The 16,523-nt window shown below is 54.5% G+C and overlaps 4 protein-coding genes across 4 annotated transcripts; 1 reads left to right on the forward strand and 3 right to left on the reverse strand.

Moving 5' to 3' along the window:
• Positions 1–311: 311 nt before the first annotated feature.
• On the reverse strand, positions 312–6,359 carry SCP_1300750 (Peroxide stress-activated histidine kinase mak2; the record flags this gene model as incomplete). The annotated part of the gene is made up of 26 exons (XM_027763372.1): positions 312–375; positions 428–596; positions 646–683; positions 738–808; positions 855–876; positions 939–1,951; positions 2,004–2,027; positions 2,085–2,174; positions 2,231–2,311; positions 2,371–2,557; positions 2,610–2,791; positions 2,845–2,878; positions 2,934–3,009; positions 3,059–3,095; positions 3,150–3,229; positions 3,289–3,673; positions 3,725–3,760; positions 3,817–3,855; positions 3,906–3,978; positions 4,030–4,109; positions 4,165–4,222; positions 4,276–4,339; positions 4,399–4,415; positions 4,467–4,580; positions 4,643–5,912; positions 5,969–6,359. 26 exons carry the CDS (start codon positions 6,357–6,359, stop codon positions 312–314), a joined length of 4,695 nt encoding a protein of 1,564 aa, XP_027619173.1.
• A 265-nt stretch (positions 6,360–6,624) lies between these two features.
• On the reverse strand, positions 6,625–9,853 carry SCP_1300760 (hypothetical protein; the record flags this gene model as incomplete). Its single annotated transcript, XM_027763373.1, has 11 exons — positions 6,625–6,744; positions 6,805–6,948; positions 7,001–7,058; positions 7,108–7,310; positions 7,364–8,098; positions 8,148–8,311; positions 8,369–8,811; positions 8,869–9,100; positions 9,151–9,689; positions 9,745–9,758; positions 9,812–9,853. 11 exons carry the CDS (start codon positions 9,851–9,853, stop codon positions 6,625–6,627), a joined length of 2,694 nt encoding a protein of 897 aa, XP_027619174.1.
• Positions 9,854–11,776: 1,923 nt separating this feature from the next.
• On the forward strand, positions 11,777–13,357 carry SCP_1300770 (Uracil-DNA glycosylase; the record flags this gene model as incomplete). Its single annotated transcript, XM_027763374.1, has 8 exons — positions 11,777–12,198; positions 12,264–12,385; positions 12,433–12,531; positions 12,585–12,637; positions 12,705–12,757; positions 12,824–13,064; positions 13,132–13,158; positions 13,238–13,357. 8 exons carry the CDS (start codon positions 11,777–11,779, stop codon positions 13,355–13,357), a joined length of 1,137 nt encoding a protein of 378 aa, XP_027619175.1.
• Positions 13,358–14,207: 850 nt separating this feature from the next.
• SCP_1300780 (hypothetical protein) lies at positions 14,208–15,752 on the reverse strand (the record flags this gene model as incomplete). The annotated part of the gene is made up of 3 exons (XM_027763375.1): positions 14,208–15,086; positions 15,153–15,375; positions 15,442–15,752. The coding sequence occupies 3 exons, from the start codon at positions 15,750–15,752 to the stop codon at positions 14,208–14,210; spliced, it is 1,413 nt and encodes a 470-aa protein (XP_027619176.1).
• Between the last annotated feature and the right edge of the window lie 771 nt (positions 15,753–16,523).

Below are 16,523 nucleotides of genomic sequence, written 5' to 3' on the forward strand. Positions count from 1 at the left end.
TTGCCATAGCAGCAAACGGTACATGTCAGATGTGTTCAGTAATTCACGGTACATAATAACGAAGGACCAACTGGAATAACGTTATATGCGGATAAAGAGGGCTAGGACGATACAGTGAGGAGATTATGGGCGGCGGTAATAGTTTACAACGCCCCACTGGCAGAACTCGAAAGATATTGTCCGTGAGGATGTGCATGATGAATGAAATCAAGAATGAGTGGGTGAACGACGAGCGCACGATAGCGTGAAGATCTTGAGGAGTACAGATATGTAGGAAAAAGCGATGCGGCATGAAATGTGTACTTGTATGATCATGAAATGCCAAGTTTATGGAACATTACATCCAAAGTTTTGAATGCGACCGGTTTTACAAGACTGAAAGGATTCTGTCAAAACGTGCGCGGAAAATAATGAGCTGAATACGCACTAGCCGTCCACTCCGGCGTCGAATGCTCGGCGCTTGTCATCTAGCGAAGACATTCCAGTCAGCGCCAGTATTCGAGCGGGTTTCGAGTGGCTGAGGGTATTTTGCTGCATGTCTTCGCGAGACAATCGTGCAGATTCGATATCTCGCATCCGAGTAGTCGCACCAATACCTGCGGTACCAAATAAGAGATGGGTTTGATTTCACGGAAATGATCTTACCGTCAAGGACCGGCATGGACAGGTCAACAAGGACAACGCTGGACAAGGAAAGGAGGTCTAGGCGATGCACTTGGTATTTCAAACACACTTACTCAAATTGTCCTCCTGATTCGAAGACGTTGACGCCCTCCTGTCCATCTACTGCTTCTCTGCAGTGATAACCCTGCATTGGGTGAGAACCAGCAAGCCAACAAGGATGCCGAATTTACCTTGCTGGTAAGCCACTTGACGCTTCAAAGGTTATCATCATCAACGTCAACCCGAACCGAGTATGAGAAAGGAACAGAGCTCACAGCAGATTCCGTAGGATGCTGTTGTCTTCCACAACCAAAACTCGGACCAAACCATTAGACGCAACTGTGCCTACGGAAGACTTAAGCAGAGTCCCTCCTGTGCCGACAGAAATAGTTCGCCGAACTGGACTCTCAGGGCCAGATAACGACTCCGCAGGCTCTGGCTCCAACTCGTCCTGATCCGAGGTGGAAGTCACTCGTGAATAACTAGACAACGGATGCGCTGTCACGGCACGAGGACCCAAAGAAGGTCGTCCAGATGCAGTACCAGATGCAGCAAGCTTCAGACCGCGCTCTTCCGAAAAACGACGGGCGAATGCGCTGGGATGGGTGCCACTCTCGCCGAGTTCGAACGTTCCAGGAGGCAGTGAAGGAGAAGACTGGCTTTGATGTAGCAGAGTTGACTTGGAACGTGACTCCCTTCCAATATTCAGAACATGTAGACACAGCCTAAGCACAGAGCATATCCGACCAGGTCCAACAGGCTTGTATATTACCCGTGCGAATCCACCAATAGCTTCGTAATCGTTGACGATTGACATGAGTCGCAAGTCACCGCGGAAAGATGAGAAAATGATGAACGGTCGGCTAGCATCCCTGTTCGTGATTGCTTGAGTCACTGGAGTGATATCCTCGTTCACAATAACAATCTCTCCTCGGTCAGATCCATCTGCAAGCTGGATACCCCATCGTGAAATGAGATATGTTGACACGACGTCGCGTAACAGCTGGACTCCTCTGTGTGGATCGTCAAAGCCCAGTAACGAAATCCTGGGCCGCTGGAGATGGTCGTAGAGCTTCGCAAATTCGGCATCGCTGGAGGAGACTTCCTCGTCTTCTATCGCTTCTGCGGTAAAAGTGATCTTGATTTCCGTTCCAACGCCTTCTGTACTCCATACGTCAACTTTGCCATTGACACCTGGAGAGCACACGATGCTATTGACAATAGCCAGGCCCAAACCCGTTCCCGTCTGTAGAGGATTCTCTTGCGAGAACGGGTGAAAGAGTTGGTTCTGTGGGACACAATGAGGAACACAGTAAGATGGAAGATGGAGTCGTAGTTACTTTGAGGAAACTCTGGCTGATGCCCTGAAATGCAATGTCAATCTCACACGAGAACCGATAAAAACCGCTGCCCAGGCGTACCTTCCCAGTGTCAATAACAGAGAGCTCTATCCTGACCTTGTTCCTAGGGCCATCAGGAAACTGTCGGAGCATTACGTGAACGTAGCCGTCCTTTGTGAAACAGTAACAGTCAGTACTACAAACCACGGCGCAACCAATGGGCATACGGAAGTAAACTTGAGGCTGTTCCCAAACACGTTCATCAACACCCTGCGTATGCCGGCCTTCTCGCACCGCAAGGTCCAACCCTGCATAGATGTTCAGTAGATGAATATTTATAACGCACACGATACTGGGTACAACACACATTCTCGCTGTGTCCCACATCTACGACAGTCTCCACATGCTTCTCGGGTGCCGGAAGTGCAACGGCGAGCTTCTGATCTTGCATCGGGGGTGAATAAACACTGCCAATCTCGGAGGTGAACATCCTAGCGCGGTGCCCGATCCAGCATCCTTCCGTAGCTTCTTCGACTAACTGCATGAGATCAACCCTACCATTCAAATGAGCGCACGGCAACCTGATCAATAAATAATTAAGCTCACTTGCTGAGGTGTATCACGTTTTCGACGCCACCAGATTTCGCGTTACCGCTCAGCTTGGTGAAGTCTAGCACGTGGTTCACTGTCTCCACCAAGGACGTCCCGCACGCTTGTACTGTTTGCAAAAAGGATGCCTGGCTGTGGCCTAACCGCGTCTCCGATAGCAACTCGGCAGAGGCCAGAATCTAGGTACGTCATGACTCAATATTCGGAGAAGAAATGCGCATGATGGACCCACTCCATGCAGAGGTGTCCGCAACTCATGCGAGATGCTGGGTTGACAAGCGTTCAAAAACCCGTGTTTCATACTAGGGAGAACGGACACACTTGGAGATGAACAGACTCTTCGCCTTGTCCGCAAGGATCATCCTACGCTTGAGCACGGCGGACAGGATGATGACGCCTGTATCACTGTCGAGGAAGCTACCACCATTGAGTCCAAAAAGACGTACCTATTGCTCGAAGATACGACAGTTCGTGGCCCTCCAACTGCACAAACAAGTGTTACATCAGTTCTACCGAAATAGGATCAGACGTTCTCACGAAAGGTGTCGTGCGTTCCCCCGTGCTGTATGCGCACAGCAGCGCGAACGGCCGCTTGTCGACGTTAAATATAGGGACAGCTGTAAGAGGAACAGCTTAAATCCGAGCCTACACGTTCTGCACACACAGGAAAGCTTACTGAGTGCGTACTGGATGCGCGTCGGTAGGAACGGACGGAGTGTCGCCGGGACGACGCCCTCACAGATCTTGCCATCAGGGTTTTTCTCAAAAAACTCCGCTAGCCGCGTATACTCCTGGCTACTAAGCAACTTGGTCGTTGCCCCCGCGTGCGCATCGGCGTCGTGCAGCGTAATAGACATGGTGCATTCCGCGCCCATTGTCTCCACTACGTCAACATGAGACACATCTAGGACGATGGCTCCTTCGACATCTAACGTCCTCTTGACTAGCTTCGCGGCACGCTCGTACACTTGTTCCATGGAGGTGCCGACGGACAAGCTCATAACCTTCTCGTTGTCGACTTCCTTGTCTACTTCGAGGCACTCTCGCGTAAATTGTTCCATCTGTGATCATAGTCTCATGAGACACTCCTGGGATAAAGAATGATAACCCACCGAGTTCTGTATTCGATCTCGTATACGAAGCTGGATCTGCACCAATAATCGACTAAAAAGAATACCAGAGTGATGACAGGCGTAAAACATACCTTATCACGCCACAGCTCCAGTTCTCGCATAGCAATTTGCTACGAAAAATATGAACACGAAATCTTGCACTCAACCGAGTCCAACGTACCGCAAACTCCTTCAACGTATGTCGCTGACGGGGACTGAACTCGCGACGAGGGGTATCATCGATGATGGAGAGACTGCCGTGACTTTTCAGACACACTCTTCTGACAAAACAGATTTACACGCACGTGCCGATGTTGAAGCCGTCTTGGGTGCGAAGTGGACAGCCCGCGTAGAACCGTATGTGTGGGTGACCAGTGACGAACGGCTGAGAATACCGAGTTACTGGATATTACCTAGTTGAGCTATGCAACACAACTCACGTTTTTTGCGAAACGCCAATCGTCCCGAGCATCGAGGACAACGGTGGGCTCATCGTCCCTAACCAAGCTCGTAAGCCTCGGCCCAAGGATCAATATCTCTACTCTACTGACCGTTGTAAGATCGCATGGGCATCAAACGAGCGTATCCTTGGAATAATGGAGGTACCAATGCCAGCTAATTTGTGACACGGTCAAAGGTCCGCGTCGTTAGGTCACGAGAAGAAACCGACTGACACTCAGATTTGAGGAATCTGCAATACGTTCCACATTAACGGATTTTCACGTCATTTAAGACGACTCACTCATCAGTCCCGTCAACGAGTGCTATAGTGACAATTTTCGGATTGAAGACCAGTTTCACAAGGTGCGCTATCCGATCGAAGTTCATGTCGCGGCCCGTGTTCCATATGTTGAATCTTCATCGACATGACAGATACGTAAGAAAGCTTCACGGAGATAGCTCTCTGAGAGGACCCACTTGTAAAGCGCTCTTCTGCGTTCCAACTCATCGGGCGGGTTCGGGGGCGCCAGAAAACCCAGCTCACAGAACATATTCTCCTCCTTCGCCGCTCTGCCCAAGAGTGTCGGCACGGACGACTCCGATAGCGGGCGAGCCGACCGCAACCGGCGCTCGTACAGCGACGACGTGGGCAGCGGTGCGGACGTCTGCCGCGTCAGGCATATCTTGCGCGGGAGGGCAGGGACCGTCGCTGGCTCACGGTCGAACAACGGGGGCGCCGATGTCCGTCGCTCCGGCTCCACACGCCCCAGCATATTCTCCGCCCTGGACGGTTCCGCGTTCCCAAAGTAATCGACATCCGGCCGATCGACAACAACCCGCACGGGAGCAGTGGCGGGCGGGACGAGTGAGCCAGCTACGGGCAGCGTCGCAGTCTTTACCTCTGCTGAAGGTTCCTCTGCGGGTACGGGTGGGCTCGCCTCGATAGTTGGAAGCGCCCTGCGGTCGTCGACGTCCTGGGTGCCCTGCCAGAAGCTGCTCAACCGGGTCTTGCGGGAGACGCCGGGCGTGTTGGGTAGCGAGTCCGGATATATATCGGGTGGATGGGATCCCGGTATTGTAGCAGTCACCCCCCGCATCGGGTCGGTCAGTTCGTGCTCCGGCGACGGGAGCGCGAGAGGGGCCACGGAGACGCGTGCAGCGGCCCACCGAATGGCCGCAGCCGCGGTTGTCGCGTCAGTAGAGGGAATGCTGAAGGGCCGATTCGACTCTGGCGACATGGATTGTGAGTTTGCCGAGGAGCGCAGATCAGTGAAGGAATTGCGTAGACGGTGAGGAAAGGGAGGCAAGTTTAGTGGGATGTTGGGCTGCCTCTCGAGCTTACCTACCTCCGTGCCTGGGACAAAGGGTGAGGGCAGCGATATGGTCATGACAGCGGGGTCGAGGCCTGGAGGCGGACCAAGGTCGACGGCGAAGGACGAGCCGCACGTCGACATGGGCGTCTGCCAAACCTCGGACTCCATCACGGGAGAGTCGAATATCGTCTCGGACTGATCAGCAAGAGTGTCGTCTGACACGGCGTGGGACGGGCGGGCGAGGTTGGGCGGCTGGAGATGGGATCGGGGCGGATGCGGGGTGCGGAGCGGGTCCCACCTACCGAGCGCGTACGCGTTGACGAAGGTCGCCCAGTCATAGTCGACGTCGACGTCCTGCGGTTCGGGCACGGTCATGCTCTGGGACAGCTGCTCGTCCGCGGGAGACAGGTCAAACGGCGAGGGGAGCACGTCTGCTGTCGGTCGCGGAGGGTGAGTTGCAACGGACGTAGAGGGACACGGAAGGACTCGCCTGAGCTGGAGAGGCGCGATGGCTCTGCACGGAGGCTGGCTACGGCAGCGTGGGGCCATCGATTCGTGTGCTGCATGGACGCCTCCCCATCGTCGGATATAATGCTGGCGGAGCCCGCGGTCGAGGCGGGTGTTCCGGAGGTGGTGGAGAGGCCAGAGCTAGCGTGAGCGGACGGGAGACGGATGAGCTTCTCCTCCGCCGAGGAGGCGGTCGAAGGCCGTCTCGGGGGACGTGTACCTTTCTGGGGGAGGGTGAGGCGCGGGAGAACGATATGCGGTGCGGCGTGTGCGGCGTGTGCAGAGAGCACGAGGGGGGTGTCGCTCGCGAGAGAGGAGAGAGAGCGGGAGAGCGGGTCAGACTGCAGACGGGGCAGCTCGGATAGATTGTCCATGAATCGGCCTGCACGATGGGCACGGCGTGATCAACAGCTAGACGTCGCGCACGAGTTCAACAATGAGCAGGTTGGACGAAGAGAGATGGATAGAGGAGAAGGACATCTGTAAACAGGGCCGTGGAGTACTATGTACTGCACCTGGTCTGCAGGCAATGCGGCCTTGATCCAGGCTCTCCAGGACGTCACTAGTACTTCCAAACTCCGACACACTCCTCTCCCATTCGGGTTTCCTAGTAATCAATAATTCGCTATTTACGAAGATCTACACATCCCCGAATACAAGCATCGCCCACATATACACCGGTAGCACGACATTGTCGTTCTGCATCGAGAACGCTTCCAGCGCGCCTGACAAGATCGTCACCACCGCGTACCGCAGTACCTGCAAAGAAGCGGCGAGTGAGTCAGCCCGTTCCACTCCACAGGTCGGCTGCCGACGTACCGAAAAGTTCTCCGTGTACCCACATACCCGCAGAAGCCACGCACACGCGACTATCGACGCCGCGAACGCAGCGCTCCCTTCCACCGTCTTCGGGCATGTCGCCAGCCAGCGATGCAGACCGAGTCGTTTGCCTACGATGGAAGCCTGCCGCCAAGCATCAGCAGCAATCGCATGAAAAGAGCACAAACGTATTTACCAATGCGTCCCCCACGCCCAATACCAGGATCCCGGTATATTGGAGTAACTGCGATCGTCTACAGGTGACGTCAGCACGGTCAATGGACAAGTCGGCGCGAAGCTCACCCCTCGAACCACACCGAGCTCGCACACCCGACCAGCAGGTAAAAGTGGCTCAGGATCGCCGTACCGCTGTCCTTCTGGTCCAGGAACTCGTTCATGAACAGGTGCACCGATGCGCCGAACGGGTACAGCGCATAGTAGCGCACGTACTCCGCGAACACGAACAGCGCGAACGCCGCGCTGAACGACAAGTGCATGAAGGCCGGCTGTAAATTCAGTGCCGTGAGCGCGCGCGACGATCACTCCATCAGGTACGCACGTCGACCGCCACCCCGGGCAGAAACATCACTACCGCGAGCGCGTGAAAGAACTTGCGCCGCGCGTTCAGCTTCAGCAGCGGCACGTGCTTGTCCGCCGCGTCCATCAGGTCTGTCCCGAAGTTCGACATGTTCGCCCCATTGGGCAGGTTCGGGAAGCTCAGCCCCAGTGGCCCAGCCGACTCCACCGTCGGCGTCGGCGGGGCGCTCAGATCGCTGAGCTCCCCCGCGTTGCTCGCCCCGCGTCCAGTATCCAGCGAACTATGGTGTGCGAGTAGAAATTCCCCCGTGCTGCTCATGACGTTCCGGGGCCGATACCGTCGCGACCGCGCCAGTTGCCTGTTCCATCCAGCGACACTAACACTCACCAACGCCGCCCAGTACGCCAGCAACGCGGGCCGACTCCACTTCTTTCTGCCTTCGAGGACCCAGAAGAGAACCCATAGCCAGGGATCGCGATTTCCCAGGCACCATCGCGTCCACAAGCCTAGCAGTCCACCGACGATGAGCACGGTCCCGAGGTAGAAACTCAACGCGAGCAACCGGCGGTGTTGCTGCTTTTGCTCCGGATATCGCAGGCGGCGCACGGGGCGCTGCGCGATGTGGCGGGAGAGATAGAGGAGCGGAGAGAGGAGGAAGCCCACGAGGAGCGATCCGGGTATCAGCGCAATCTGGAAGAGCAGGAGCGGGGTCGGGAGCCGGTACGTCTTAATGAACGGAGTGGTGATCGGCCATATCTACAACGGCATTAGAACTCCGAGAATCGAACTCAAAAAGAGGACACACTCGGGCGATGGTAATATTCATCATCTCCATGAACAACACCGTTGCACCGAAGCAGATGAGGCCCAGCTCTCCGAGGGTGAGCCCGTGGTGCGCGACGCGGAGCGAGACGTACAGAGAAAACTGGAAGAACATCGAGCTTACGACGACCTCGAGATAAGTCATATCTGCAACCAAACCCAATCTCAGTGATGCACTACGACGCTCAAAGTGGTAAAGCCTACTCTGCCATATCCCTAATTTCATCTCCGACAGCGCGATGCGCACACATAGGATCCACAAGGTCACTGAGCACGTAAAGAGGGTATACAAATACGTCCTCAGGCTCTCCCTTCGGGGAACAGAGCTTACCTCGCCGTCAGGCACTTGTACCTTGCGCCGGTGACGCGCCTCGGTCATCCACGACGCGCACACATGGACAAAAAGGATAGTCGAGCAGAACGTCGCCTGACTGACCACGCTCCGGCGAGAGAGGATGAGAGCGTCTAGGGAGGAGAGAGGATGCTCGGGATGGTGCAAGAGCTTCGGCGGTTCTATGCGCCACATCGGCGGAAGCGGGTCTGTGGGAGGAGAGGTGGAAGCAGCTTGTAGTGACAAGTACAACAGTGCAGACGCAACAAGCGGCCCAATCGACACCGCAGTGATCATACCATCGTCAGCCGAATCTCTGCAGGAAGACACGCGTTGGTACGATTCGACAACCGCGGATGGTATGGTGACGCACCGATAGTTTTTCGGCACGGTCATCCATATAAACCCAAATGGTCCGGTCTTGAATGCATTATTAACTAAAGCGGCTGCTTGGCGCCTGCTCTCACGGTCCGTTAGACGAGGAGATGCAGGCCGCTCGGCCTGAGGAGAAGTAGCTACAGTACCAGAAGATGGTGTTACTTTTACCCATGAGACCCGAGTTAACAAATAATAAATAAGTGATGCGATTGTGAGTAGTGCAAGTTCTGCAGCCAGACGTGAGAGACAAAGGACGTTGACTACGACGCTGTCGTACCTATTGATATCCACATGTCGGGAGAGAGCGCGTCGCCCGCGCGACTCTCAATCTTGACCGAGGCATATGCCAGGGAACCCATGAGGAGGAAATTCTCGAGTAATTGACGGACGTCCACCGATGCTCTCCATTGCGTTGTAGAAAATGGAAGTCGTATATTGATGCACAACGTGCTGGGTAGTAGTGTGCGAAGCTGAGAGATGTTGACAGAGTTATGTTTAGGACGAGAGAAAAGTGATGGTGACGCCGTCCGATGCGGAAGGGTATGGCCGTTCGCACCAGCGCCAGTTGGAGGCAGCATCGCCGGAGAACGTGAACGAGTGAATGTCCTGCGCCCGTGCAGCTTGACCGCGCTGCTCGGGCTCGAGCCGCGGCGCGGGGGTATAGGACGAGCACTCGGTGATCGCTTAGAGGGCAGTCCAGCACTATCGATATATCTCTTGCCGTTCACGATAAAACTCGGAGAGACAGGCCTGCCTCGCAACTCTTGACGGCCATCGTCCGTGTCGTCGTCGTCCGTGCTCGTGTCAGACTCGGAACTGCAGCAATTCACGTCATGCTAACGAGGCACGAATATAACGGGAACGCGCTTACCCAGAGGACCCCGCCTGGTAGCTTGAGCTCCACTCCTGTTGAGATTTGGATGCTAGCAAAGGCGTACCTGACTGGCGCCGGGCGGTAACCTGGGCTTTTCTGGAGGCATCACTGCGCCCGGGAGCCTGTTTGGCTGAAGGCGGTGGTGACGGGGAGGAAGGTGAGCGAGGCAGCGTGATAGGCGTTATTAGAAGAATGGCAACTTGGCATGGGAACCACCTCTCGGTGATTGCGCAGAGAGTAGTCTGCTATGCAGGGGTCGCACGCAGCCTAGTATTGTGCGTACTGGATATCCTGAGGTTAAAGCAGAGTATCAGTCGAGTCTGCTTATTTCCAGGAGATGTCTGGCAGACAACCCTTTTTGAGTGGTGAGGACAGGATTACAACGTCTGGTACTGGCGCCCTTAAACTGAGCGTAGTATTAGCACGATTTCGTTCGGAAAATGCCGAACCGCAATGTTGCAGAAAATAATTTGCTCGTTGTTCCTGACTTCCGTGCAGCAACGGCAGAGCAGGCACTGGGTGCATCATTCAATAAGCTGCTCACATTTATTGTGAATTCATTGTAAACATAGAGTCTTCAGTAATCTGAGACAGCCTATGCTAAAAATATTTGAAACATATCATGAAGTAGACATAACTTTCCAATAAGTTTGTTATTCCTACAATAACTTGTGGATAAGTCACTTAGAAGCAGAAGCACTTATCCTTAACTTATTCACTCTATCTTTCAAATAAATTCTTGCCAGATCGGAAATTGCATCCAGGAGGTGCTCTGCACGGCTTCGGGGGGACCTTCCCTGCGGAAGAGCCATCGGCAACAAGAAGGCCACAAGGAAAACCCAACTTTTTCTTGGGGACTTATTTAGACTTTTCGGTCTGGTAACTCTTACTTAAGGCCATAAGTGTTCAAATAAGTTTCAATAAGTCCAATTTCAGACACTCAGGGAATATGGCTTAAGCCTTTTCACAAGGCGCATTCCACCTTTTTTCCTGGGGAAAAACCTGGGGAAAACGACAAAGTAAGTCTCCGGGAAATATCAGGGAAAAAATGTGAGAAAACAATAGTGTAAATCCTGGGGAAAAACCATGACCCAGAAAAAGCAACAGATTTCTTGGAGAAAAAACCTTTGTTTCCAAATCGGGATTTCTGCAACATCAGGAAAAGTCAACTCTTGGTTAGCTCCCTTATTGCCTTGATTAAGGAGGTCTGCCTCCTTATTTGGCCAATTAAGGTGAATAAGGAAGAATAATAATGAGGATCTCCTTAAAATTTCCTCGATCAAGGGAATAATTTGGGTAAGCAAGAGTTGACTTTTGCTGATGAAGAGGTATGCGGTCCGAGAAATCTTTGCTTTTCTGGGTCACGGTTTTTCCCCAGGATTTACACTATTGTTTTCTCACAGTTTTTCCTGGATATTTCCCGGAGACTTATTTTGTCGTTTTCCCCAGGTTTTTCCCCAGGAAAAAAGGTGGAATGCGCCTTGTGTTTTGTCCTTACGTCCTTAAATAAGGACCGTAAGTCCATTTAAGTCAGTTAAGTGCCCTCTTAAGAAAAAGAAAATACACTCGGAAATTTGACTCATGAGGCTGCACTGACCGATATCGATATATAGCTAGGACTGACCATGCATGACAGCAAATCAGGTGTCGACGTTGTCACACTGTCTCTCTTAACCTGCGATTTTCTTTTTCTTTTTCTATTATCCCAGACTAAGTGAGTGGTGCACGTGACACCAGACTATGATGCGGCTCCGGAAGACTCGGAAATACTTACAGTCTGCGCTGTTTCTGCTTACTGAGTTCACGCACCAACGAGATCGATTGCAGAGAGATTCTCTTCATTTCGTGTATAATCAGCGTTGAGTGGCATCTTCCATGCAAACAGGCTCAGTCTGAATGGGCAAACGAGCGGGATCGCGGCATGGTACCACGTGGCGTGCGCACGATCAGGCGACGCGTCGCGTCGCGCGCTCATTCTCCAACTCACTCTTCTTCCTCTTTCTTGGAAATTCGCTCTCTCTCACGGGCTATGAGTGGCACAGGACGCGTCGTTTATCTCGAGGACCTCGATGCTTCCGACGCTGTCTTCAAAAAGACAGAGAAGCAGGACAGCCCCAAGGCGGAGGTCGGTTCTACCGACGCCGCTGTCACGGTGGCCACTAAAGTCACCATCGGCGAAGCCAAGTCCTCCGCCCCAGCGACCTTGAAGCGACAGCTCACTCTCATGGACATGTTCTCCACTGCCTCGGCCACCGCGGGCCCCGCTTCAAAGAAGATTAAACTCGCCAGCTCAAGCACCGCCTCTAGCGTCGGCTCCATGTCCAACTCAAGCTCCGGCTCGGCCAAATCCCTCAACTCCATTCCGTTCTCACTGTCCGCGTACCAGGACACGCTGTCAGATGAAGAAAAGACCCTTCTTTCTCTCGAATGTGAGACACTGGGCAAGAGCTGGCAAGTAACCTTTCCACCCTCCGCGTCACCCGTGCCCCACCGCGTGGGCTTATCGGTCTTCATAGGTTGAAGATGCTCAAGGACGAGATCAGAAAGCCCTACTTCCTCCAGCTTAAGCGATTCCTTTCCGACGCGGGCGTCAAGGGCCCAAATGACAGTGCCAAGTCATTGAAAGTATACCCCGCCCGTGAGTTCTGCGGCGCCTAACGACGTCACAAAATTAAACCTTCCCAGCGAGAAACATCTATTCCTGGTCCAACTTGACACCTCTGGGTCGCGTAAAGGTTGTCATCATTGGCCAAGATCCCTATCACGGCCCTGGTCAAGCGCACGGTACGGCGAATACCTAACTTCAGACTTCCTGAAACCACACTCAATCTCCATAGGGCTCTGCTTCTCAGTTCCCCAGGGAGTCGGTATACCTCCTTCTCTGCGAAACGTGAGTCATCCTGCCTCCTCGCACCCTTCTCGACGAGCATGCGCGCTGATGCCCTTGCGTCGTAAAGATCTATACAGAAATCAGGTCCGAGTATCCTGAGTTTGAGCCTCCCAAGCATGGGTGAGCGTGTTCCCTTCTATTGCCGACAACAGCGCCACTGACGGACGCGTGCCCGCCCCTGCACAGGAATCTCACGGCGTGGGCGGAGAACGGTGTCCTTCTACTGAACACCTGCCTGACGGTCAAGGCCGGCGAGGCGGGGTCTCACTCCAATAAGGGCTGGGAGGAATTCACAGACCGAGTGGTCGACGTCGTAGACAGATACGGCGGCGCTAATCTCTCGTCTGGCACGGGCGGGCGCGGTCGAGGCATCGTCTTTCTGGCCTGGGGGGCCTGGGCCGCGAAACGAGTAGCGAAGCTGGATAAGGTAGGCCCGGATCCTCTCGGAACACCCTGTAGACGCCGCTGCTGATGTCGTTTCGCACTTTCTGCAGAAGAGACACCTCATTTTGAGCAGCGCGGTGAGTGCCTGCACCCCCGTCCGTTCCAGTACCGGCCCTGAGTGATGGATGCATACTGACCGTGCACATATTCTCGCAGCACCCATCGCCTTTGAGCGCCAGCAGAGGTTTCTTTGGCAACGGCCACTTCAAGAAAGCAAACAAATGGCTCGAAGAAAAATACGGGTCAGAGGGTCGCGTGGACTGGTGCAAACTATGAGTGGACAAGACACGACACGATCAACTTAATTTATTTAATGTCCGGATCTCTCGAAGCTTTATGTACGTTCTCTGTCACTACACTCGCTTGCAGCGCTGATTGCATCGCGCCACCCAGCCCCGCGTCGCTACCCCAGATCACTCCAGCTCGCTTTCGCCCACGGACGACGTGCGTGGGGGTCTTAGAATGTACGCTCAGTCTCTCGGAAGGGTGTCTCGGTCATTTCGGGGCTTCGCCGCAGTGGGTGCCGTGCTCGACCCTTCTTTTCCACCGCACGGAGTCGATAGTGAGTATAATAGACTGAAACGACCGCTGCTTCCGCGCCTAGAGCACCTTATTCATGTATGATACCAGCGCTGCCGAGCGTTTATTTAGAGTCCCTTTGAATGTCGATAGCACTGCTGACTCCGGTTGACCGTACGAGAGCTCGTAATGCATGCATCATTACGCGAGAAATGCCCTGCGACGGACGGAGATGAGATTCTCACATGTCGACGTCTTCCCGTTGCCACAGGCGAGGCAAATCCCGGGGCGCGCATTCGTCCATGGGAGCAGCCGCATCGGTACATTCGTTGTAACTCGTATTCTTCTGCGTACAGACTGAGGCGACAGTATTATCGGCGCTACGGGCACAACTCGGAGTTGTCGCTCCTGAGTGTATTGCGGGGATTATATAGACCCGAAGTACTGAGACGTTAGTAGATAGCAGCTGTACAGGTGCGGGGATAGCGGCTGCAGCACGGGACCGGACTTTGAGTAGCGATACAACATGTCTCCAAGATACGACGGTCCTTCGATAACTGGTGGATGACAACAAAATGCGACGGACAGAAATATACTTGTTCAAAAATCAGTGCATCCGATCATTTTTGCGCGCGTCGTAGACGGAATTTGGCGCATTCGACTGCGGCAACATGGAGGGCGACGGCAGGCGTATTGGCGGAGGCGGCGCCTGCCGCATCTGCGGCAGCATGTTCCGATACCCCTGGGGCTCGGTAATCGATCGTCTGTGTGTGTATGATAGAGGCGATGGAATTGATAGACTCCCGCCCTGCGGGGCCATAGCGGACGACACGGGGGGTAGATGTGGGGACTGCGAATGCATCGGGGGGGCATGAGGAGGAAATGCAGCTTGCGAATACGGAAACGTCCGCCGCTCATCGCGCACGGTGGTGAAATGTGAGGAGTAAGTTTCGGTGCCCATGGGCCTATCTGCTGTATGCGGGTAATTTTGGGTGACAGATTGCAGATACATCTCCGGGAATGTCTGTCTGGACGTGGAAGGCGGGTAGGAGGACGAGGCAGACACGACCGAGGGCATAGCGTACCCGGAGGACGTCGACGTCGACGCTTCCGGCTGGTCTTTCTCCATAAACATGGACTCCGGCCAGTTCGCGGACTCCAATGTGGGCACAACAGACTGGTTGGCCTGTGCGAGGGTAGCACCGACCACGGTCGGAGAAAGCGACTGTGTTCTAGTGTCGGAGGCGGAGGATGGTGAGTCGGTGCGGGTGTTGGAGATGGTAGGAGATATATGCGGCAGCGCGGAGATGGGTGGCAGGGACGAGGTGGACGATTGCGACGTTTGAAGGCCGGGGATATGGGATTTCGGTTTGTCCTTTCCGGTAGGACCTTTGCCCAACGGAGCCCTGTTCGCCGGCGGGAGGTTGAGAGCAGCTCGCAATGCATTATTCTCATCCTCCAGCTCAGCCACTCTCTGTTCCAATGCCTGTAGAAAGAAGGGGTGAGCGGTTGGGTGGCGTCGGAGGAAAAATTTGCGGAACGGAAGGCTGACCTCGAGATGGGCAGCGCGACGAGCGCGGAACGCTCTCTGGACATCGCGTGCGCGGTTTGGAGGGAGATTGTCGTTCCGTTTGCGACCGCGTTTGGACGACATGAACAGGGAGAGGGCGGAGACAGCTGGAGATGGAGAGAAAGAAAGAAAGAGAGGGATGAAGGGAGTTGCTATGAAGAATGCATGTGACATATAGACGCGCCGCGACAAGCAGGTATCGAATCTGTTGTTTGGCGCGTCGATCAAGAGTACGCGGTGCAGCCTGGCCACGACCCGGTCTCGGACGCACCTTCTCACCGTCAGTTTGCCGTCAGCTCTCTCCCGACGCTGGGACACTGCCTCCTCTCTCTCCCGACTCCTCTGTCGCCACCTTCTCTCCTTCCCCCCTTCCATCTCTACCACGCTCGCAAATTTCTCCTCACGGATCCATCCACCGAACTTCCTCTTTCTTACTTCCTGGTCCCACCATGTGACGTCCCGAATCGAGGTGCCGCCGGCTTCTTTTCTGCCTAGCTCGCTCGAGATCCCTCGTTCATCGTCCCGGACCACGCTCGGCGCACCTCTTCCCGACACCGCCCTCTCCGCAGCGTCCCCGCGCATCCTCCGCGGGCTGCCCGGCACGTCCGGTTCATGCTCCCAGTCGTCTCCAGGCACCGGCCGGATGTGAACAGTCCCCGCCGAACTTTATTTAGCTTCCCCTGCAAGTGTGATTCTGTCAGCTCACGCTCAGCTATCTCATTTCTGTTCGGAAATCGCCTCCAAATTCCCTCGTCCACGTCGAACCCAGCGCAGTCGCTGCGCAAACCGATTCCACCTCACTTCTTTCCTTCTTGCGTCTCCGCGCGCCAACTCACGTACAGCCCTCATTCACCACGGTCATCGCATTCCTGTGGGTTTCCAGATAAGCTTCTTGGCGATGCCGTGCCTGCCATTGTGCATCGTGCCTGAGATCCGCGCGTAAGCGATCTTATCTAATCTCATTGTACCAAGTTGGTTCATTCACTTGAGCCGCACAATACATAATTTATGTAACAGTCGCCGTTGGCAATACCATAGGGTCTCCAACGTAGCCGCTACAGAACACGTTCAGCTCGCATGGACACCAGCGGATCAGCAAAAGATCCGTGCGATGTGCTGCTGCTCGGTGCACGCGTGGCGGGGATCTCAGGGTACGCGTACGGTCGCCATTCAGTACGGTTGCCAAAAAAGCCTACATGCCTCGCATATCCAATTCACGTCAAAAATCGACGCCTCGAGCGAAAGACACCACTCCTTGCACCACGGTGCACCGCGCGGGATTCCACCTGCGGGAGAGACCGTGAACGAGGGTGCTGCTGGTTTACGAGAGCCCTTCACGTTGTTGATGCCGTT

This window comes from Sparassis crispa, assembly GCF_003851025.1.
Source record: "Sparassis crispa DNA, contig_000012F, whole genome shotgun sequence".
Taxonomy (NCBI): domain Eukaryota; kingdom Fungi; phylum Basidiomycota; class Agaricomycetes; order Polyporales; family Sparassidaceae; genus Sparassis; species Sparassis crispa.